The 22,451-nt window shown below is 47.1% G+C and overlaps 3 protein-coding genes across 8 annotated transcripts; 1 reads left to right on the plus strand and 2 right to left on the minus strand.

Annotated features, from left to right (window-relative positions):
- Nucleotides 1–816: 816 nt before the first annotated feature.
- Nucleotides 817–4,155, minus strand: Stk16 (serine/threonine kinase 16). 3 transcript variants are annotated; one of them, XM_034497863.1, is made up of 8 exons: nt 3,762–4,098; nt 3,507–3,681; nt 2,754–2,973; nt 2,331–2,464; nt 2,063–2,183; nt 1,841–1,936; nt 1,357–1,478; nt 817–1,244 (listed from the first exon to the last, which is right to left on the minus strand). In XM_034497863.1, the coding sequence occupies exons 2-8, from the start codon at nt 3,590–3,592 to the stop codon at nt 1,106–1,108; spliced, it is 918 nt and encodes a 305-aa protein (XP_034353754.1). In that variant the 5' UTR covers nt 3,593–3,681; nt 3,762–4,098; the 3' UTR covers nt 817–1,105. The 3 variants fall into 3 exon arrangements, with proteins under 3 accessions (XP_034353754.1, XP_034353755.1, XP_076787755.1); XM_034497864.1 differs by having other exon boundaries at nt 3,868–4,088; XM_076931640.1 differs by having other exon boundaries at nt 938–1,244; nt 4,039–4,155.
- On the plus strand, nt 4,118–17,436 carry Glb1l (galactosidase beta 1 like). 2 transcript variants are annotated; one of them, XM_034497871.2, is made up of 17 exons: nt 4,118–4,329; nt 5,446–5,568; nt 5,735–5,901; nt 6,121–6,271; nt 6,619–6,679; nt 12,084–12,178; nt 12,278–12,452; nt 12,557–12,615; nt 12,712–12,833; nt 12,930–12,970; nt 13,163–13,281; nt 13,551–13,625; nt 13,737–13,826; nt 13,967–14,080; nt 14,514–14,645; nt 14,831–15,046; nt 15,204–17,436. In XM_034497871.2, the coding sequence occupies exons 2-17, from the start codon at nt 5,509–5,511 to the stop codon at nt 15,465–15,467; spliced, it is 1,941 nt and encodes a 646-aa protein (XP_034353762.1). In that variant the 5' UTR covers nt 4,118–4,329; nt 5,446–5,508; the 3' UTR covers nt 15,468–17,436. The 2 variants fall into 2 exon arrangements, with proteins under 2 accessions (XP_034353762.1, XP_076787753.1); XM_076931638.1 differs by having other exon boundaries at nt 4,207–4,329; nt 5,434–5,568.
- Ankzf1 (ankyrin repeat and zinc finger peptidyl tRNA hydrolase 1) lies at nt 15,577–22,342 on the minus strand. 3 transcript variants are annotated; one of them, XM_034497870.2, is made up of 13 exons: nt 21,857–22,342; nt 20,527–20,633; nt 20,017–20,119; nt 19,702–19,895; nt 19,233–19,345; nt 18,997–19,144; nt 18,562–18,790; nt 18,260–18,415; nt 16,841–17,321; nt 16,590–16,701; nt 16,321–16,488; nt 16,103–16,188; nt 15,577–15,900 (listed from the first exon to the last, which is right to left on the minus strand). In XM_034497870.2, the coding sequence occupies exons 1-13, from the start codon at nt 22,080–22,082 to the stop codon at nt 15,777–15,779; spliced, it is 2,247 nt and encodes a 748-aa protein (XP_034353761.1). In that variant the 5' UTR covers nt 22,083–22,342; the 3' UTR covers nt 15,577–15,776. The 3 variants fall into 3 exon arrangements, with proteins under 3 accessions (XP_034353761.1, XP_076787751.1, XP_076787752.1); XM_076931637.1 differs by lacking the exon at nt 18,997–19,144 and having other exon boundaries at nt 15,756–15,900; nt 19,233–19,376; nt 21,857–22,230; XM_076931636.1 differs by lacking the exons at nt 20,017–20,119; nt 20,527–20,633; nt 21,857–22,342 and having other exon boundaries at nt 19,233–19,376; nt 19,702–19,842.
- Nucleotides 22,343–22,451: the final 109 nt, after the last annotated feature.

Here is a 22,451-nt window from a genome sequence, read left to right on the forward strand (position 1 = left end):
TGCTGTCTATCTTGCTGTCTGGAGCTGGAGCTATGCTATTAAAAGTCCGGTCGTCTCCCGTTTGTGCTTTCTTTTGGCCTCAGCCTCTGCTCGGGGTGGAAGCCTCCCACCTGGACCCTAGGGATAAATTATACTCCACTAATAGGCACCCTAGGACTCAGGTTGACGTCAGCATGTAGGGGTGGACATGGCTTGGGGGAGGAAGCTTCAAAATCTCTAGAACAGGAGCACCAACCCTGTCCTTGCCTCCCCTCCCTGGTGATTCAGGGAAGCAGTGCCCTTCCCAGAGGAACAAGTTTAAAACCCAGCTAAGGCAGGGTGCCTGTTTACTCAGCAAATAGGGCAGGAAGTGGCTGCTGGATACTGCCACAGGCCACTAGCCTCATCAATTATTAACCATGTGTGAGCTAGAACAGTCAGGAAGACTGGGGAAAAAAATGGCTGCCAGCTCCACTCCCTTCGTCCTCTGCTGAAGGGAAAAGACCCAGTGAGCTTCTACACAGAGGTCATGGACTTGGCAAACCTGCAGAGCTGGGCTGTTCTAAGCTACCCACCCTGGGAATGAATGACAGAACTAGTTGAGTGTGCTTTCAAGGGGACCCTGGTCGCACTTCTTGGCACAGACAGAAACCAGCTCAAGCTGGAGGCTCTCTGGTTTTGACTAAGGCAAGCTTAAAAGACCTGCCTGCTGCCAGGCTGCCACAACTCAAGAAGTATCTGCCTCACGACGTCATACCAGTACTTCTTGCCAGGAGATTCCCTTGGAAATAGCAACCAGAGAGTTCATTCTTTCCCTCCAGACACATTGACCTAAAATACAGTCTGTTTTCACTTTATTCTTTTTATGTATTCTCCTGCTCCCAGAATTGGAAGCAGAACATGATGTGTGCCCAGCAGCCCAGCTTTGAGCCATATTTTCTGTTTCATTTCCCCCCAACTCAGCCTAGGCTCCTTGCCCCCAGGTATTGGGATAAGAGAGCAGAATACACAGGGACCCACCATCCTTGCCCCTGGGTTGAGAGCCATCCTGGGTAGAACGGAAGGAGTTCCAATGAGGGATGAAAGCTGCTTCAAGGTCATCTTCCCAATATGCCTGCTGATTTGCTCAGATCTGGGTGGTATGCTGGCCAGGAGCTGGTGGCTGCAAGGCCTCCAACTGACCGAGGAGGACAGGGATGTGAGGTCGCTGCTGGGGATCCACAGTCATCATCGAGGCCAATAGCTGTCGCAATGCTGAAGAATGCCTGTGGGGGGCAGGGGAGGCGAGGACTGGAGGACACCTACAACTGCTAAGATTCCAACTTGGCTGAATCTAAACAAGAGTCTACAATGCTTGGTGTCCCTCTTACTGCTCACCTGGGGCTCTGTGGGATGCTGAGTTCATTCTGAACAGCAAGAGCCACACTGTCACCCTTCTGGAACACCATATCATAAGGGCCTTCCCCAAACATCATGGCATAAAGCACACAGCCTAGGGACTGAGCATAATTTGGTTAGTTCCTAGAAGGTGAAAAATGGCATCTACCTCCTTATTGCTGTGCTAAAAGGAGACCATGTAAGCTAAATATATGCCAACCGCACCCAGAGGAACCGTGTTAGCTGGAGGAAGGCCTCTGTGGCCCCTGCTCAGCTAGTGCCTCTAGCAATTCAGCCACAGCGATTGCACGGCTTCCTGAGAACAGTATCAGTGATGGTTCCCAGGAAGGAAGTGGACGGGTGTGGAGACATTGTGGTTCTGGGGTTCCATGCAACTGAAACCAAAGGTCTCCTCCCCTTTACTCCAAGATAGTTACAAAGCCACACCCTTCCCCACCCAGGTTCCCACCCACATGCTCCTCACCCAGACATCAGTCCGCTCATCGATGACACAGTGGCTTTGCACAGAAAAAAGTTCAGGTGCCCGGTAGGAGATGGTACACCGCTGGGCTGCCCAGTCCTGGAACAGTGTCCCCAGAGCTCAAAAGTGGAGCACAAGCCATATCATGTGACCAAATTGGTGCATGCATCAGAATAATCTGGGGATGGGGAGGAGATGGCCAAAGAAACCAGGAGACTCTCTTACCTGTAGAGCTAGGGCCTGGCGAGAGCCCTCCACTTGAATGCATGCTTGATTCATGGAACCCAAGTCCATTAAAACTGGCTGCCCCTCATCACCAAGCAAAATATTGGTGGGCTTCAGGTCCCTGGAGGGAAGTGAAAATGACCCAAAGGCATCCTGGGCAGGGAAGCTGGTATCCCAGGGAGCACCATGGAGAGTGCAGAGAAACTCCAATTCTCCTGGTATTGCTCTTCCCCCGACCTCATTAAGTGCATAGGGCCCGCCCACTGACCTGTGTGCATAACCTTTGGCATGAATGGCCTCAAGGCCTCTGCAGATACCCAGCAACAACGGAAGGATTTGGTCTTCGGTCAGGAAGTTGCCTTGGTCCTTCAGCCTTTCTATCTCATTCCACAGTGTGCCTCTCTACAACACAAGTTTTCCTCTCTTGAGACATTTTTAAAGCCTCTACTTCCAAGGGCTCTATTTTGTGTCAAAGTCTGTCCACCCTTTTACCATATACACTCTTACTGATCATTTGAGGCTTTGTGTGATGTCAAGTTCATAGGGGACCCTATGGTCCTCTGAGCCCCAAATTTAAAGTGACCAAAACCAGGGCATGTGATCCTAGCATGTTTATGTTTGAGTGCCCACAGAGCCCTTGGTGGGGTTGTGCAATGTTACAATCCCCTCTAAAAACACAAGTTTTTCTGACCTTGAAGAAGGGCAGCAGCAGCCAGGCTTCATGCTTAGCGCCTCGTTCTTTCAGAGAGTAAGCCATGAGGCGAAGGATGTTTGGATGCTGGAAGAGGCGATGCATGTCTGCCTCTCGTTGGGCCTCTTCCTGGTCCTGCTGCTCATGACACAGGATTCGCTTCAGGGCGTAGAAATGTCCATCATGCAAGCCCTCCACTAGGTCCACATAGCTGAACCCACTGTGGGCCAAAGGGGTCAGTGAAGGACGATGGTCATCTCCCACATAGCTTGGACCCAGAGTAATTCCCTTAGGGAGCAGTGCCTCTCACATGGAATAGAAACCCTCCCAAGATGTAGCTCTCATATAGTTTCAAGACATGAGGGTCTGCGGTCCTCAAGAGTAGGGGCACAGAAATCACTGGGGTTCTTGGGTCTTAGCATAAGACGGTCAATTAATTTCAAGTAGCAATCAAAATTTAGTAAGTCCTCATGAGCCAGGCACTGGGTGACATGTTTTAAAGAATATACTATCTCATTTAGTTCTCACAAGTCCTTTAGTGAGGCATTATAATCATATCTCCGTTTAAGCAGAAGAAACCAGTTTACCTAAAGTCACACAAAGTAGATCCAGGAGGCCAGGATCTAGAATCCACTTCTTGACCCAGTCAGCTACCATTCAGTGAGGTAGAATCTAAGGCTAGCTAGCACTCTTGTGTCTCTAGTACTGTCCCTAAATGACCTGGGTCTAGCTAAGTGACTTCCAAACACTCACCCCTCCCCCAATTTCTGGACGAAGAGGTAACGCTTATTGTCAATGATGACAGTTCCCCGGGAGCAGACACACAGTGCGTGGCCCATAACGTCTCAGTCATCCTCTTCAAGGATGGTCTTTCTTCCAGGGAGAGTGGGCTCTTCCAGGAGATGGGTTGGGGTCCCGGCGGATCATGCTAGAATGAAAACAGCAGGTCAAGGGTCAAGAACAATCCTGACAGCCACTGAGGTACCAACTATGAGAGCTCTGGCTCACCTCCGAGAACCCAGATTCACGCCTAAAGAAAAAAGGCCCTGGCGACTCCAGAGCTAAGAAGGCTGAGTTCTGGCACCCCAAAGCCTCAGGCCACGATGCGTCTTACCAGGCCGCTTCCTTCAACCCCGGCCCAACTTCGGCCAGGTCCAGCTCTCACACCCGTCAGGCATCGGGTAGCGGCGCAGGAGGTGCGGGACTCGAGCCCACCTCTGGCCGAGTCCACCCTCCGTTGCTCAGAACCGAGCACAGGGTCTGTCAATACGAATTCCTCACTGACCTGGCTCCGGCCTGAGCAAAGGGACAGGGACAGGAAGCCACGGTGACATCATCAGTCCGCGTCGAAGTAACGGCCCGCTGTATCCTAGCAACAAGAGGCGGCAAGAGGATGTGGGGACCCGGAAGTGAGAGGCCGGGGCCCGGCTAGACCTGGGGTGGATTGGTTTCTATATCTCGCTGAGGGTTCCCACTTGGCCTTCAGTAAGGGTCAAGACGCAGGGACTTGTACCAAAGGGGAGCAAAGCAGGGCTCTGCCCGAGGCCCCTAGTACCTCCGTCTCCCAATGTTGGAGGTAGGAGGCCTTAAAGCTCCCGCGCGCTGGAGTTAGAAAGTGGCTTACTACAATCTAGCTTGGAGGAGGGACCAGAGAAGGGCGGGTACTGACCCCTTAGATGCCGGGAGGTCTAACCCCTTAACACTTTGAGAGGTCTGGTCTGTATTCCACTGCCTTGGCTAGTGTCAGAGTGTGCCCTTGGACTAGGTGCCGGTTTCTAAATCTGGTCCTAGGAGTCTCCTAGCTGTGTGACCTCCAGCAAGTTATTTAGTCCTTCAGATCCTCACGTTTCCCAGCTGTAAGTCAGTACCTAGGACTAAGTGTTGTGAATTATGAGGCCAAACTGACTAATTATCCTAGCTCTTCTGAACTAGTTGTGACTTTGGACAGCCACTTAATATTTCCAGCCTTCATTTTCCTTGTGTGTAAGATGAGAGAGAGAATTATTTCATAGGTTGTTTCAAAATTAAATGAGATGTCTTTCGTACAGTTTTTGAAACTGTACACCTTCAATGTGTGTCAAAAAAAAAACAGAAATAATAGTATTTTCTACCCTGATCCTCAAATCCACTGTGTGAAGGCAGAAGAAATGGAAAATTAGACTTCTAAGCCTATGCAGTCTGTTCACATCTCTTGCCTAGTCAAGCCGGTATATATTGGAAAAGGATGCACCTCCAAAAAAGATAGAGTGACCAGGACAGACTCCTTGCAACCCATTTCCCCTTTCCATAGTCATGATCGCTGTGAAGATTTTCTCATTTTCACTGTTTCTGAATCCGTTTTAACCCTACTGCTACCATGCATACAGATTTAGTCTGACATGTGCCGGATCCTTTGTTAGTCATGAAGATTTAAGACGCCCTACCGGCCCTCCGAGAGTTCAGTGTAGAAGAGCAGGCTTGTTAAAGTACAGACTCTAATTCTATAGGTCTGGGGTAGACCCGAGACTCTGCGTTTCTAACAAGTTTCCAGGTGGTGCTAATGGAGCTTATTCGGGTTCAGCACTTCGAGAAGTAATATGTAGAGGATTTTTGCAAACTAGTGGATGGTGGATGGCTACAGGCAAAGTCCGGGTTAATGGCCTGAAAACTTGAGGTGGTCTCCGCCCCTTTGCTTGATGAGGTTCCCTCCCAGGAATCCGACACGTGACGGGTGGAAAAGCCCTCACTGAATAGAAGAACTTTGTAAGCTCCGAAGATGCCACCCGACCTGCCTTCCCTGATGCTGCGGCTTGTGATCCTGCTGCTGCTATCCCAGGTAAACCTGAGAGGGTCGGACCGCCTGTCTGGGTGTGGGGAGAGGAAAATAGATCCCGCAGTGGAGAAATGGTAAACTACCGACAAGGCCATTTTATGCCTTAAGCACTTGGCAGACACTGATCCTTACTCCAGCCCTCTGCTGAGCCAGGCTTTCGCCCTTGCAGGCAGAAGCTCGCTCCTTCGTAGTGGATCGGCAACATGACAGATTCCTCCTGAATGGGGTCCCGTTCCGCTATGTTTCTGGGAGCCTGCACTACTTTCGCGTACCGCCGGTTCTTTGGGCTGACCGGCTTCTCAAGATGCAATTGAGTGGCCTCAATGCTGTGCAGTTGTAAGAAGTGCTCGCGAGTGCTTTGTGGAATCGAGGTTTACTCTTCCTTAGAATGGGGTTCCCCAGGAAAACTGACTTGGGTTTGAAAAGGGTTTGAGCTCTGGGACTCCTAAGGCAAGGGTGAGAACGGGCGGCCCAGAACCTCTTTTTAGCTGCTTCTCCGCAAGTTCTGAGTCTCCTAGAGAACCTTTGGGTCTTGTTAACATCTTCCTTTCTCAGTTACGTGCCCTGGAACTACCATGAGCCAGAGCCTGGGATCTATAACTTTAATGGCAGCCGGGACCTCATTGCCTTTCTGAATGAGGCAGCTAAATTGGACCTGTTGGTCATACTGAGACCAGGACCTTACATCTGTGCTGAGTGGGAGATGGTGAGTTAGTTGGGAGAAGGGCAGAACCAAGGATGAAGTTCCTGTGGAGTTTCAACTCCTTTGTGCCCACACTCTAGCTAGGGGCCATTTCCAGTGCTACACTCAACTCCCTCTCTTCTCCCCCCCCCCCCCACTGTACTGCAAAACAAAACCTGTCTCAAGAGGGGGCTTATCCTGTAATCTCAGAATTTAGGAAGTTGAGACATTAAGACTGAAGCTAGCCTGGGCTATGGAGTGAAACTCTGTGTCAAAACAAAACAAAAACAACTCCCCCCCCCCCCACAACCCCGCCTGCTCATGTGCCCCACCACCACCTACTCATGTGCTGCTTTTATGTTTTTCTTAAGGGAGGTCTCCCATCTTGGTTGCTTCGAAACCCTAATATTCATCTGAGAACCTCGGATCCTGGTGAGTTGAGACAACAGATTTGAATGCCTGAACAAGAGGCCACCCCTCATTTAGAGATCATACATTTATTCTTTCCTTCAGATGCCAGAAACTGGGAACTCAGAGACCCAGTCCCTGCGCAAAATAAAAGTACAGTAGCCAGGCAGTGGTGGCGCAAGCCTTTAATCCCAGCACTTGGGAGGCAGAGGCAGGTGGATTTCTGAGTTCAAGGCCAGCCTGGTCTACAGACTGAGTTCCAAGACAGCCAGGGATACACAGAGAAAACCCTGTCTCGAAAAACCAAAAGCCAAAAAAAACCAAAAAATCCATACAGTAGTGTGAGTTACAGAGCAGGCATGTGATGCACACCTATCATCCCAGTGCTTCTAAGGTAGAGATGTGAGGGTCAGGAGTTCAAGATCATCCTCTACTATGTAGGAAGTTGGAAGCCAGCCTGGGCTACAAGAGGCCTTGTATCACATTAAAGGAAAAAAAGAGAGTGGGAGAAACAGAGACATTTGTTTTTCAAAACTATAAATAAGTCATATACTGTGACTATACTGTACAAAATCCATATGAATAAGGAGTTGAAATAATGAATAATGAGAAGTATTGAGGGTAGTAAGTAGTGAGGAGAGTCTCTGAGAAGGTAACACTTTAGTTGGCTTCTGAGGAAGAGAAAGCACTGATTAAATGAAAAATGTGGCTGAATGGTCCATCCCTGGGATGGGAAGAAACATGGCGAGACAGAGGTAGGTAGACCTGCATGGCTGGAGCAGTAGTCAGGGAGGCAGGACTGTGAGGGGAACTAGAGCTGAGGTAATTGTGCAAATGGAGAGGCCCTTGCAGTCCTGTGATAGAGCTTTGTGATTTTTTCCAGTCACAGTAGAAAACCCTGGAAAATTTCCCCAGAAGTATACCACAGCTGGATTTGCTTTAGTGTTACTTCAGCCTGGATGCAGCTGGGTTAAAGACAGCAAGAGTGAGGAAGTGACTGGAGGCTCTCATGGCAGTGAGGCAATGATGTTTAAGTACAGTGAGAGAAGTGGAAGTGGGAAGAAGAGGCAGACCTAAGAGATGGCTCGGGAGCAAAGAGCAACAAGCCTGTGGACACATTTATATTGGAAGAGGAGGCCAGGTTGTGGGGGGGGGGGGTGGCGGGAGCATGGGTAGGAAAAGAAAGGAATTAACTTTCTGACTAGTCAAGACCGTTTACTGAGGAGAATGGAAGAGGCTGGAGGTGCAGATGACTGGGCAGTCCATTCAAAATGTGAAGGGTTAACAGAGTGCCAACATGCAGTCTGTTTTGTTCAAGTGACCTCTAAGTTGTAAACTTCACTGTGATCTGGCAGACTTCACCACTCTTGACTAGTGAGCAGCACTTGGCACGACTGGCCACCCTGTCTTTAAAACACATTCTTCTAGTGAAGCATGGTGGTGCATGCCTGAAATCTCAACACTAGGGAAACTGAGGCAAGGTGGTCCAGAGTTTAGTGCAGCCTGGTCTACACAGTGACACTATCTCAAGAAAACAAAACAGCACACAAAGCACGTACTCTTCCTTTAATGACGCTTCAGTTGTCTGTGCCTGGCCTCACACAAGCTTTCTGACCGTTTGGTCACAGTCTGTTTTTCTGTTTCCCTTTCCTCTAAGGGCTGGACTGTCCCAAGACTGTGTCCTTGAATATATCTCTTTTCTAATTTTGTTCTCTAGGTAATTTCATCCATTTGTGTGGTAGATTTAGCCTGTGTTGACCCCCAAATATGTGTCTCTCTCTCTTAGGACCTTTCCCATGGCTTCTCTACACATACCAACCTCCTGTGTCGCTTCTCAATTAGACAAACAAAATGTGCAATGATACAGCAGAAACCGAGTATGGCCTTTCAAAGCAGCTACTTCTTTCTAGAGTTTCTCCATCCCAGCACTGTAAGCACTGCAGTGCAACCCTTCACACCTCTCCTATCACACCACACACTCTCTCCTGTCACCCTTCATTCAGTCCACCAGTGTGATTCATCTACTAACATTGAATTTAACTATTTCCGGTCACTTCCACTGCCACCACTGGTGCGAACCTCCCCTTGCTGCCATTTTCACAGCATCCTCATTGCTCTTCCTAGTTGGCCTTTCCTCACATGTAGTCTGTTCTTGGTATAGCAACTTGTGGGCTTCTATGAAAACAGTTTAAACATCCATCTTGGTTCAAGTCATACCTCCCTAATAAACTCTCATCTCATTGAATATGAACCATGTACTCAGCCTCCCAGGCCCTAGGCCTGGCTCCCTGGTACCTGCTGCTGCTCCCTTGGCCCCAGCCATACTGCCCTTGTTGCTGTTCTCCATTCTTACCAGTCTCTGTGGCCAAGGCATCTGCATGTGGCACTTCTGCAGCACCTCTGCAGAAATCACCTTCAGGGGTCTCTTCCTGCCACCAGCTACATTTTAGCCATGCCATAGTAAGCCTATGGTGTGCCTCCTTCTCTGCCTTGTTCCTCTTGTCCCGAACTCATTCACTATGTAGTTTTTCTCATGTTTTCCTCCACTCAGGAAAGAACCCATAAAGCAGAGATTCTTTCTGCTTGTTGCTCCTTCTATACACCCAGGACAGTGCTTGAAGCAGAGTCATCCTGCCCCCATGCATATTTGTTGAGTGAATAAAAGTGGTTCCATATGTGCTTGGATGGGTCTCTTTTATGTAAAACAGAAGAAGAAAACTAATTAAATGGTTTAAGATTTTTAAAAAATGAGCTGGGCATGGCAGTGTATGCCTTTAATGTGCTTGGGTGGCAGAGGCAAGCACATTTCTGGGAGTTTGAGGCTAACCTGGTATACATAGGAAGTTCTAGGCCAGCCAGGGCTACCTTTTGAAACTTTTTTTTTTTAAAAAAAGAAAGAAAGAAAAGAAAGAAATAATACTTATGAGATGGGCCAACAGGCAAAACTACTTACTTCCAAACCTAACAACCTGAGTTTGATGCCCTGGGATTCCTGTAGTGAAAGGAGAGAACCAACTTCTACAAGTTGTCTTTTGACCTTTACAAGCATGCCATGGCTTGAATTCACATACACACACTCAATAAATGTAATTTAAAACCTCTTTTAAGAATTTAAAAATGGCCGGGCAGTGGTGGCGCATGCCTGTAATCCCAGCACTTGGGAGGCAGAGGCAGGTGGATTTCTGAGTTCGAGGCCAGCCTGGTCTACAGAGTGAGTTTCAGGACAGCCAAAACTACACAGAGAAACCCTGTCTCGAAAAAAAACCAAAAAAAAAAAAAAAGAATTTAAAAATGACCAGGCATGCCTTTGAGCCCTTTGAGTCAGAAGCAGAGGCAGGCATATCTCTGAGTTTGAGGCCAGAACAGCTAGGGCTACACAGAGAAACCCTGTCTTGAAACAAACAAACAAACAAACAAACAAACAAACAAACAAACAATTCAAAAATGCCCAGAATGTGGTAGCATACACTTTTAATCCTAGCACTCTGAAGGCAGAGGCAAGTGGATCTCTTGAGTTCGAGGCCAGCCTGGTCTACAAAGTGAGTTCCAGGACAGCCAGGGCTACACAGAGAAACCCTGTCTCAAAAAGAGAAACAAAAGAATAATTTTAAAATGTTCTTTAAAATACTTTTCACTGCGTTTCCCCAGAGACTGCTGTCTCCTGGGCTCTGTCCTCTGGGGATCAGGAACGCTCCAGCTGCACTGGATCCTGCCATTGGTGCAAAGGTTAAAGACAAACATACAAGTGCTATTTGTAAAGTTCTTAAAAGAGCCTGCATGACAAGAGACTGTAACAAAAGGATCCATTCTTATCTGAGGACAGTAGAGGTTTGTTTGTCTGTTTGCTTATTTGAGACAGGTTCTCATGTAGTTCAGGCTGGCCTGTGGCACAACCTTGTTGCTATTAGAATTTCTTGTTGCTTTGAATTCCTATTCTTCCTGTGCTAGGAGGGGCTTTCTGGAGAAAGTTATCAGCAAAGATGAAGATTTAGTCATGTGCAAGCCTTTAATCCTAGCCCTAGGAGGTTGAAGCAGGCCGATCTCTGAGTTCAAGGATAGTCTGATTTACATAGTAAGTTCCTAGATAGTCAGGCTTCACAGGGAAACCTTGTCTGAAAAAAAAAAAGGGGGGGGGGTCTAGGCATGAGAGAAAATGCTTGTCACCATACCTGGTGACCTGAAAGCATTGTTTGAGACCCAGATGGTGGAAGGAGACAACTGACTCATAAAGGTTGTCATTCACACATGTGCCATGGCACATACATTTACACACACACACACACACACACACCAGTGTTACTCTCAACAACAATGAATTGAATTACATTACTCTGGTTATCCCCACTGCTATCTGCTGGTCAAAATCACACCTTGGCTGGCATACACATCTTAATAGCACATATGTACACATACATATACATACATACATACATACACACATACATACATACACACATACATACATACACACATACATACACACATACATTCCTCAGCTGGCATACACATCTTAATAGTATACATGTATAAATGAATGAATGAATGAATGAATTAAATGTAAAAGCATGACTATAAACAATTGAGGCATAAGTTAGCATCAACTAGGGAAAGGAAGATGGGAAGAAAAGTGCCAGGCAAAGGACATAACATGCATGAAGTCATTGAGGGAATTCTAAAAGTAATAAATAGGAGTTGAGAATTTAAGGCATAAAATTGCACGAACTGATTCTATACAGGTCAAATACTACTTTCCTGTTAAATTTTATAGTACTCTTAAGTGCAAGTTGATTGTATAATAACTCCATATAATGTGTTTAGACTTTTTCATACATGGAGTCTTAGGAAACTCTACTTTGCTGTTTCCTGTGCTGAGAGTCACTGCTCCTGAGACTGGAGTGGTGGCTCAGCACATCAGAACATTGACTGCTCTTATAGAGGACCCAGGTTTGATTTCTCCACCCATGTGGTGGCTCATTACTGTAACTCTAGTTCCAGAGGCTCCAACCCCATCTTCTGGCCTCCTCTGCAATCATCAATCACTTGGTACAAAAACATACATGTAGGCAAAAATACTCATACACATAAAAATACATACATACATAATACATACATACATACATAATACATACATACATACATACATACATACATACATAATACATACATACATACATAATACATACATACATACATACATACATAATACATATATACATACATAATACATACATACATACATACATACATACATACATACAATTAAAAATTTTAGAGTCATTGCTCTCTCAATTTAGTTGTGAGCCAAGAAAAGGATGCTAAGCCCAGACTTAGCACTGAGGTTGCTATCAAGGATGCTGTGGGAGGTGGGAGGGTGAGACCTTGAAAGTTGTGGCCCCTAATAAGCAGAGCACACTGCTCCTTCCTTCAGACTTCCTTGAAGCTGTGGACTCCTGGTTCAAGGTCTTGCTGCCAAAGATATATCCATTTCTCTACCACAATGGGGGCAACATCATTAGCATTCAGGTATGAATGGGAAGTGGGTTGGTCACGAGACATAGGTACACACTGTTCCTAACCTTGTCTGTCTCATAGCTGGGCTCCTCTTTTCCTTGTCTCTGGCAGGTGGAGAATGAATATGGTAGCTACAAGGCCTGTGACTTCAAGTATATGAGACACCTGGCTGGCCTCTTCCGTGCATTTCTAGGAGACAAGATTTTACTCTTCACCACAGATGGGCCTCAAGGACTCAGATGTGGCTCCCTTCAGGGACTCTATACCACTGTCGATTTTGGCCCAGGTCTTTTAAACAAGGGCTGGGAGTGGAGTCTGGGACACAGGCATCTCCTCTCTGATATTGGTTTTTTTTTTTTTTTTTTTTCAATACTTTTTTTTTCTTTGCAGCTGACAATGTGACCAGAATCTTTTCCCTGCTTCGGGAGTATGAACCTCATGGGCCATTGGTAAGAGGCCACAGGAAAGGGAATGAGAAAAATAACCTGTCTGGAGGGTCCAGCTTGTTCCCACCTCACTATGGCTCCTTTTACGTCTCCCTCTAGGTGAACTCTGAGTACTATACAGGCTGGCTGGATTACTGGGGCCAAAATCACTCCACACGGTTCAGTGCAGCTGTAGCCCAAGGACTAGAAAAAATGCTCAAGTTGGGAGCCAGTGTGAACATGTAACTGGAGACACAACATGTTCCTGGGAGCTGGGGTTTGAAGTTGAGATTCCATAGGTCTGATTTTGCCCTTTCTCCCACTGCCCATCACTTTAGGTATATGTTCCATGGAGGTACCAACTTTGGATACTGGAATGGTAAGTGTCACCCCTTGGTGGAAGCAGCGAGGAGACAAGGAATCAGAACCTTGGGCTGGGTGGATTAGGATATGTAGAAACTGTGTATGACAACCACCTTTTCCTCTAATGGCAAGATTTTCTGCACAAGGCTCAGTGCTTAGTGCCTATCAGCTAAAATGATGTTGAATTAATTAAATGACTTTAACCCAGGTGCCGACGAGAAGGGACGCTTTCTTCCAATCACTACCAGCTACGACTATGATGCTCCCATCTCTGAAGCAGGGGACCCTACGCCTAAGCTTTTTGCAATTCGAGATGTCATCAGCAAGGTGCCCTTTTATTACTTGGGGAGAAGGGAGAGTGCCCATATTGTAAAGGAGCCCTACAAACTGGTGGTGCTTGTCTGGGAACAGAGTCCTCTTAGCTTCCATGAAGCAGTTCCCACTCACAGAGAACAACTGGGGAACTCCACATAAGACAAATGATAGGGTCTTCATGGCTCCCTGCAGCCCATCCCTAGGTTCCAGGCCAAGAACCTCCTTTTAGAGCCTTGGATTGTTTTGGTTTTCCTATGACTACTGAGAGAATTTGGGCTCAGTTCCAGGAAATTCCCTTGGGACCTTTACCTCCCCCCAGCCCCAAGATGAAGCTTGGACCTTTGACTATGAGGCTGGTAAGTTTCTCCCCATCTTTTCTGATTTTATGTTGTTGTTTTTTAAATCAGTTACCTTGAGCAGCCCTCAATTCAGAAGTTTAACAGTTTGGTTGCTCTTTGTCCTCACAGGATGGGAATTTGCTGTCTTTCCTAGACTTTCTCTGCCCCCAAGGCCCCATCCATTCAGTTTTGCCATTGACCTTTGAGGCGGTCAAACTGGTAAGTATAAACTCATATGTGATGGGAACAGTAGGCTCCTGTAATAGCCAGCTACAACCAAAAGTCCCTGTGGCCTCTAATCTTCCTTACATTGCTCCTTGTCACCATCTCACCTGAAGTCCTCATTCTTCTGTATCTAGGACCATGGCTTTATGTTGTACCGGACCTATCTGACTTATACTGTTTTAGAACCAACACCATTCTGGGTGCCAAATAATGGAATTCATGACCGTGCCTATGTGATGGTAGATGGGGTAAGAACCTAATTCCCAACTGTTATGCTTTCAATCTCATCCCTTGCCTAAACACCCTATGGCTTTAAAGTTTCCCCATCCCCATCCCTTCGTTCCCCATCTGTCTGCCCAGGTTATAAGCTGGGATGTAGGGAGGATGTGATTAAGGGAAGTTTATTAACTGGGGACATGGTGGAGCATACTTGCATTCTCAACACTAAGTAGTCTGAAGCAAGGAAATCACAAGCCTGGGCTGTATAGTGAGTTTTCACAGTCTGGAGATAGAGACCCAGTCTCAGAAAAAAGCAGAGTATCAGAAGAATAGTAGACAACCAACAAAGTGATTTCATTCTCCTTATCCTCCAAATAAAGTGTTCTAACGTGACTCACTGTGTAGTGGCCAAGAATTAAACACTGGGCCCTTCTTTTACCAGGGCCCATCTCTTATCCACAGGTATTGAAGGGTGTTCTGGAGCGGAGTTTGAAACAAGAACTGTATTTGACTGGGAAAGTAGGGACCAGGCTGGATATATTGCTAGAGAATATGGGGAGGCTCAGTTTTGGATCTAACCACAGTGACTTCAAGGTGGGTTTGTCTCTTCTTCCCTTCTTAGCCACCTCTCTTGGGGAACAAGCCCAATGGAAGAACTGTGCCTTTAGATGTGGGCAGAGGGCTGGAGCTTGAGGATGTGGACGTGGCCAGTTACACTCCAGGGCTTGATAGGGACAGTGTAGGCCCTGGCTCAGTGACTTTTCACTTGCCTCCCACAGGGCCTGTTAGAGCCACCACTTCTGGGGCAGACAATCCTCTCTGAGTGGATGATGTTCCCTCTCAAGGTGGACAAGCTTGTAAAATGGTGGCTCCCCCTGCAGCTGATGAAAAGAGCCCAGCCTCAAGCTCCCTCTGTCCCTGCCTTCTATTCCGCAAAGTTTCCAGTTTTAGGCTTACTTGGGGACACATTTCTCTATCTACCTGGATGGACCAAGGTATTGCTAATGGTGGTAGATGGAATTGTGGGGGGCACGCACATTACAAGCAAACCAAACTGGAAATACAAATTACAATCTGATTAGAAAGCTGAAAGGGGATGACTCCACTGTGGAGTGCTGACCCTTTGTTTTTCCACTCCATCCCTTCCCCCAGGGCCAAGTATGGATCAATGGGTTTAACTTGGGCCGGTACTGGACAATGCGGGGTCCACAACAAACCCTATATGTGCCAAGACTTCTGCTGTCTAGTAGATCAATCAACAAAATCACATTGCTGGAGCTAGAAAATGTGCCTCATGACACCCAAATCCAATTTTTGGATAAGCCTATCCTCAATAGTACTTTGCACTGGGGGTATAACTATAATCTCTCAGAAATACAAGATCCCTATGAGCCAATGGAGTTAAGTGGGCACTGAAAGAAAGATGACCCTGGAGTCCGGGACACAGAGCAGGATCCTTTGGTGATGGCCACAGTGACCATAAAGAATCAAAGGCTATAATCCCTCTGAGTGTAAGTACACACAGTTTTCTTGCCAAAGTTTATTGTGATTAAAATTCCAAAGACAGCACTGGCTCCACACACCTTCATGGCCCTGTCTCTGCCCCGGTTCCTGAGTGTCCCTCAGTGCCCATCTTCACTGAAGAGCTTCCTGAGGAGGAGGAGAGCTCTGGGTCTGGATGGGTCCTCTTGGGACCCAGAATTGGCCCCAGGTGGCTGTAAGAAATCAAGATGAAGCCCTCCCTGCCTGACTGCGATGGTCTTGAAGGCAACGCGTGGAGCAGAAAGAGAAGTCGAGGTAGTGAAAGGGAACGAGGCCTTGGAGGGACACTCCACAACTCCAGCAGCGTCTGAACAAAAGGAAGAAAAATGATTGGACAGGTACCCCACAAACTTTCCCATCTAAGCATTGCCCAGTCCTTAAAGTTCCCAGGGAATCTCAAGTCCCCTCTGCCACCCTTCTGAACACCATGAAGACACTCATTCCCCTTACCCCAGATGGTTCCTATAACATAGGAGCCCACCCTTTAACTCATCCCCTGGCCCTCATACCCAGCATTGACAACTGTAGAGTCAGGAACTGGAGGGCTAGGGGCTCCTAGCTGGGCAGCAAGTCGACGCTCTGCAGCCAGAGCTCTCTGCAAAACAGAAAAGATGTTACAGACAAAAGTCCCAGAGATGAACCGTGCACTCAGGAAATAATGGCTCAGTCTGGGGAGGGGAGGTAGGCGCTTATAGAATCTTGGCAGTGCAAGACTATGTAGTCTCACCTTCTCTCGGTCACTGAGCGCAGCAAACCGCCGTTGCTCCTCTTGCTCCTTTTCTTCCTGCTCCCTCTGCTTCCGCTGCTGCTGCTCCCGTTGGCGGCGAGCTGCCTTTTGCTCCTTTTTCCTTGTAGCCTGCCGGGCTTCCATTTCTTGACTCAATGGCCCTGGCACCTGGAAGATTTCCCAAAGGTATTATAAAACTACAAGGAAGTAGAAAGGACCTGATGAGGATCTCTGATACCCTCCACTCCGTAGTTCCTTTTCCAGCTCACCCGAGCCTTGTTGTAATCATAGGCATCAAGATTCTTCTCCATGAACCTCCGGAATTCATTACGTGTTGATTTGTCAGCTGCTACAGTATAAGGTGGCCGGGCCCTAGAGTCCCTAAGGACAAAACCCAAAACCAAGTTCAACTTGCCTCCTGCTTTTCCTGGCATCACCCAAGGAAACAGCATCAAATGCCAACATGAGCTACCACGTAATGCTCTCTATACCTAACCGAGGTCAGGAAGGAGGTACTCACTGCACAGTGGGGTCAGCCCCAGCCTCCAACAGCAAACGAACTACTAAGGCTCTTCCAGCTGCAGCTGCTGCATGCAGGAGAGTAAAGCCACCGGAGCCCAAAGGGGCATTGAGTAGGGACATAACTGCAGGGTCTACAGGCCCAGTGGCTAGCTGCAGCTTTAGCACCTCAACTTCCCCAGCACGACAAGCAGCTAGAAGCACATCCCAGAGCTCTGGTTGACCAGGGGCTTTGGCCTCATCAACAGAAGTGTCCAGTGGGGTTGCAAGCACTCGGGTTGGCTGTGAGAATGGCTCATCTTGAGGCTGCTGAAGAAGAGGCCCATGTGACCCACACTGCTGCTCTTGACTTCTCTCCTTCTTCTTCCTCCTCCTCCTCTGCTTGGGCAATACTTCAAATTCACGAAGATCCAGGGTCCCCAGTGTCAACTCTACTAGCTCCAACTCTACTTCGGAGCCATCTTGTTCCTGAGACTCCGAACCTAAAAACATACAATCTTAGATCTATGTATCTAAGGAACAGTGAGAGGGTAGAAAGACATGGGCTTCCTCAGATGGGTTTACATTTATAAAAAGATACTCCAGATCATCCTGAAATGAAGTGTTTTTATTCTGTCCCTGGACTCTCCCACTGAACAGGACAGCACCAGCATGGTGGTACACGCCTTTAATCCCAGCCCTTGGGAGGCAGAGGCAGGTGGATCTTTATGAGATCAAGGTCAGCCTGGTTTATCTGGCTGAATTCCAGGACAGCCAGAGCTACATAGTGAGACCTTGTCTTAAAAACAAACACCAAAACCACCACCACACAAAAACAAACAAACAAAAAAGACAAAACCAAACAAACAAAAAACCCCAAAATGTAGAGGAAAACAAGCTTAGCCTCAAGCACAGCATCCAATCAAACAGCACATTCCCTCCATGCTGAGTACCAGGAATGTATCTATGAACAGTCTAAGATTTGGCAAATCACTAAACATGTCCCATTTGATGGATGTGGGACTACAATCCTAGCATTTGGAAACTGGAGACAAAAGGACTGCGAGTTTAAGATCAACCCGGGTTACAGAGAGCTCCAGGCCAGTCTGGGCTAGACAACAAAGACCCTGCCTCAATAAAAAAGCAGCTTGGTGTGGTGGCTCATGTGCAATCCCAGCATTTGGGTGGCTGAGGCAGGAAGATCGCCATGATTTTTCAAGGCCAGTGTGGGTGCTATACAGTGAGTTCTAGACCAGCCTGGGCTGAAGTGAGACATTCTCAAAACAACAAAAGAAAACCATGTCTGCTTTTCACAACACGCCTTATTTTTATCACGAGATGCTCCTAGGGGTGAGTGGCTGGCTGGCTGTGGGTCTAGTTTAAGGGGTCGCCTAGCAACCTTTAGATGGGTCAATTTACAACTGCCAGATGCTGCTCAAACCTTGTTTGAGTGGTTCTTCATCCTGCCCAAGTGCCTTATTTGCATCACTGGGGACCTTTGTTTTTTCTTTCCCAGTTTCCTTTTTCCTCTCTTCTCTCACTGGTTTCCAGCGCGTCTCAGGAGAGTGAAATCTGACCATTTCTCGAGGGTCTTCATCTGCCATGAAGAAAAAAAAAAAAAACCTTTCTCAATTTTAGGTGTGGAGAAACTAACTCAGGTCAATTGGGCTGCAGTCCATAAGCTAGAAAACCCCATGGATACACAGGTCTGTGTATGAGGTCCCAAGATCTGGAGTAACTCACCATACACCTGCAAGGTGGTCAGCTTATGGAGTACACGCTGAAGCTCTCCAAAAGTGGGTCTGCGGGTGGTAAGAGGGATATCCCACAGTCGGGAATCATCCCTTTGGAGGGGTGCCCCTTGGCCTCCAAAGAACAAGGACCGGCCAGAGCGTGGGGCACGGATCAGTATTGTTTCTGCCTCCCCTAGTGCTTTGGACCAGGTTGGCCCTGCCAGCAGGTCTCGGACATCCTAAAGAGAGTAACTCCACTTAGCATAGCTTCATCTGCTGCTTTAAAAAATTCTCCAAACCAAACAATGGCCCTACAATCATATGAAGGGAAAGGAAGATAGAAAGAATGAAGGAATGTTTCTGGAAATGTCTATTCTATTGTCCTCCCAGAAAACTAGAAAAACCTGAGATCAGTGGACTACCATATCTGTGAGGCCTAACTCACCTTATAGAGCATGGCTTCATTGTAACGCCTCAGGTTTGCTCCAGCAGAGCGGGATGCCCTACCCTGGGCATCCTGAAGCCCCTGGGCTGTGCCCCGCTTGGCCCGCACAGTGTAACGGTGAAAGGTTTTGTGTGCCACCACTTCTTTTCTGTAAATGGCACAGACTCAGTACTGGAGACCAGGCAGCACTCCCAGGTTAGTTGGGTCCATCTTTACCCCATGCAGTACCCTCTCACCCTTGAAAAATGGCACCAGCAAAATGTCCAGCTGCAGCCATGAGCACCACGTAGTGTCTGGGACCTCCATTTTGAAGGTTTTTTAGCAGCAATTCTGCCCTTTCTGGGGGAATCTAGATGACACATCAACAAACATTCCACATGCTGCATGCATTGAAAACAAGAAACCAAGTGTTATACTGCATTACCTCACTCATTATAACCATCGTGGCCTCATTTCCACTTCACAAAGGATATCTGAGGCTTCAAGAGGTAGTGGAGGAAGATGGGAAGGATATAATCACAATTTAGACTTAATCCTATTACACCTGACCCTTTCAAGATTCTGGCTAGTTTCAATTCAAGATTATGCTGTCAGGTATGATATAGCCTGACCCAAAAGGAAAGAAGAAAATAAGACATACATTGGCTGCAGAAAACCTAGTATACAAAAGCTGGGACTGATCACACAACCTGTACTGTTACTTGCCTGGTGAGGGCCTAGGACACAACGATAGGCATACAGAAACTGGCCCTGGGCGTTTCTGAAGAGAACCCGATGTGGGTAGAATCCGGTGGGTCGGTTAGGTTTCTCAGATTCAGCCCTCCCCTCATCCAGTGTCAGCAAGTCCTCTTCACTAGCTGAGTCTGAGTCTTCTGATCCCGAGATGCTGGAAAGATCTCCTGAAGACAAATATGGGACATACAAGTTTGACACTCCACCCTTGACCTTTCTTCGAACCCCATGGGGTCTTTCCCAGCCCCACCTCCTGCTCCCATACAGGCTTTCCTATAACAAGATCACCTGTGGAGCTTTGCTTTTCAAAGTCTGAAGCAGACAGGAGAGGCTTGTTCTTGAGACGTTGTTTTAAGTTAAAGCGATGCCAATCAAGCTTATAATGTTCTCTCTGGGATGAAGGAAAAGAGGAAGGCAGAGAGTGGAAATATATTATACCTGGCTGTGTATAATAGACAAAGCTAGTCATAGACCTACAGGAAATATAACCCAGTTAACACTAAGTACATAGACAAAGTATGAACCTTTATTAAGTTTTTTTTTTTTTTTTTTTTTTTTGTTTTTCGAGACAGGGTTTCTCTGTGTAGCCCTGGCTGTCCTGGAACTCACTCTGTAGACCAGGCTGGCCTCAAACTCAGAAATCTGCCTGCCTCTGCCTCCCAAGTGCTGGGATTAAAAGCGTGCGCCACCACTGCCCGGCTGAACCTTTATTAACTTAAGGTAAATCCATGCCCACCTCCTCCTATCCAGAATTATACTTCTGCTTCTAACATCTAACTCTATACTCTGGCCTTTTACCTGTTCCTGGTGGTTCTGGAAGATCTGGTCACAGGCTGAACAAAACAATTTATCTGAAATATCCAGAGAACATAGAGATACTTGTTTTCCTGAGCTTGTGTTCTCTCCTGAAAGGAAGAAAAGGGTAATTGGAAGTAGAAAGGGATTACAGCCAATCTGCAGTGAGCCTACAATACCCAGGACTATATTGACTACCTAATAATACAGAAGAAAAACATGGCATGACCTTGCCTTCCAAGAATTTACAATTGGGCAATCATGAAATAAATGATAGTAACTATTTTGTACAATAAATACACTAAGAATGTACACTTAAATACTACATTTCAATTATCACAGTGAATTGTTTAGGGAACTCTTGTAGAAAACAAATGGTATTAAGGTTCAAGCTTCTTCTTTTTGGTGTTGGGGCTTTAAGATCTCACATGTGTTCTCTACCACTGAACTGCATCCTGCCCCCAACTCCTTTTTCAGTCTATTAAGTGCTACCCAACACATCTGAAGAACCTTCTAACAAGGTTAAATTATCAAAACTGAGCCATCAATCAGGAAAATGCTTCCTGAATCAATGTTTTCCAAATCTTCAGATACACAGTAAAGGCTAACTCTAGAACAACCTTACTTATATCATGGCGTCGGAAAGGTAACTGGACTTCAGCTCCCTTCCTAGTAAGCCCTAAAATACTTCTGTGGTACTGGGGATGGAACCCAGATCTACTAACGAGCTGCATTCTCTAGCACCTAAAATTTTTTTTTCTGTTTTTTTTTTTTTCCTCCAGACAAGGTCTCACTGTACAGTCTAGGTTGTTCTTAAAATCCCACTTCTCTTTGCCTCAGATTCCTAAATGCTGAGATTACAGGTAGGTGCCACAACTCCCAGATTAAAATTTCTTTTAACCATATAAAACCAGTTCATAAAGGGCAATTTACATCTTATAGTCCCAGTTACAGTGGACAATCTAAGAAAAGTGTAAGAAAACACAGCCAAAGACAAAATAGCGTACAAAATCATTCTGTAAATTAGTCTGTATTCAGCAAAAGGAAATATATCTGACTAGAGTCCACTTCGATTTGAAATAGACCTAAGAACGGTGTTTTAAAAGCAGTGGTATTACTGTAACCGATATATAAACAACGGCTAGAAACTTTTATGGTGACAATTCATGGGCCAGACCTGTATAAACAACCCAAAGCTGAAATATATTGGGGAAAGAAAAATTGGGCCAACAGAAAATCAGTGTGGATTCCTCAGCTGGGAAATCACGTGTTATTAGACTCCACGGAACTCTGTGACGTCCATCATAGGTCCACCCCAAAGCATCCCGGATACCTGGACAGGAAGTACGCGGCGCCCAGGCCAGAGCCTCCCCAGGAGCTTGGCTCACCAGGCTCAGGCCCCGAACGAGTGGAGCTTCCCCGCTGAGAGCCAACAGGGAAACCGAGGCAGGGGCTGGGGCTGCACGTGGAGCTGGCGACATGGCTGAAGAAGAAACGGAGGGTAGAAACAGCCCTCCAGAGCGAGATTCTACTACCGCACCGTTAGACGGCTTGGCCATCCCCACGCAGAACTGCCCCTCTACCTTTACCCGCTACCACAAATACGATAAATACGTAAGGATCTTCAGGAGTGAAATGGAGAGCACCCAGACCCAAATGGAGTCCAGGAGTTACCAGTCAGAGGCTACCCAACCGATCTACTAGCACCGTCACCGAGCCTCGTCACTCGACCCGCCTTCAGAAGCCTCCCCTAAGGTCCCAAGAGCCGAGCCACACGTAAGTCCACCGTTCGAAAACTGGATTTCTGCAACACCACAACAATCCGGCAGCTACGGAGAGGCGAAAGGGACACACTGCCGCGCCCGTAGCCCAGCCCCTCTTCACGTAGAGCACACTATTGGTCCTCTGCTCTCCAAGACCCGCCTCCA

The sequence above is a fragment of the Arvicanthis niloticus genome, chromosome 3 (assembly GCF_011762505.2).
Source record: "Arvicanthis niloticus isolate mArvNil1 chromosome 3, mArvNil1.pat.X, whole genome shotgun sequence".
Taxonomy (NCBI): Eukaryota; Metazoa; Chordata; class Mammalia; order Rodentia; family Muridae; genus Arvicanthis; species Arvicanthis niloticus.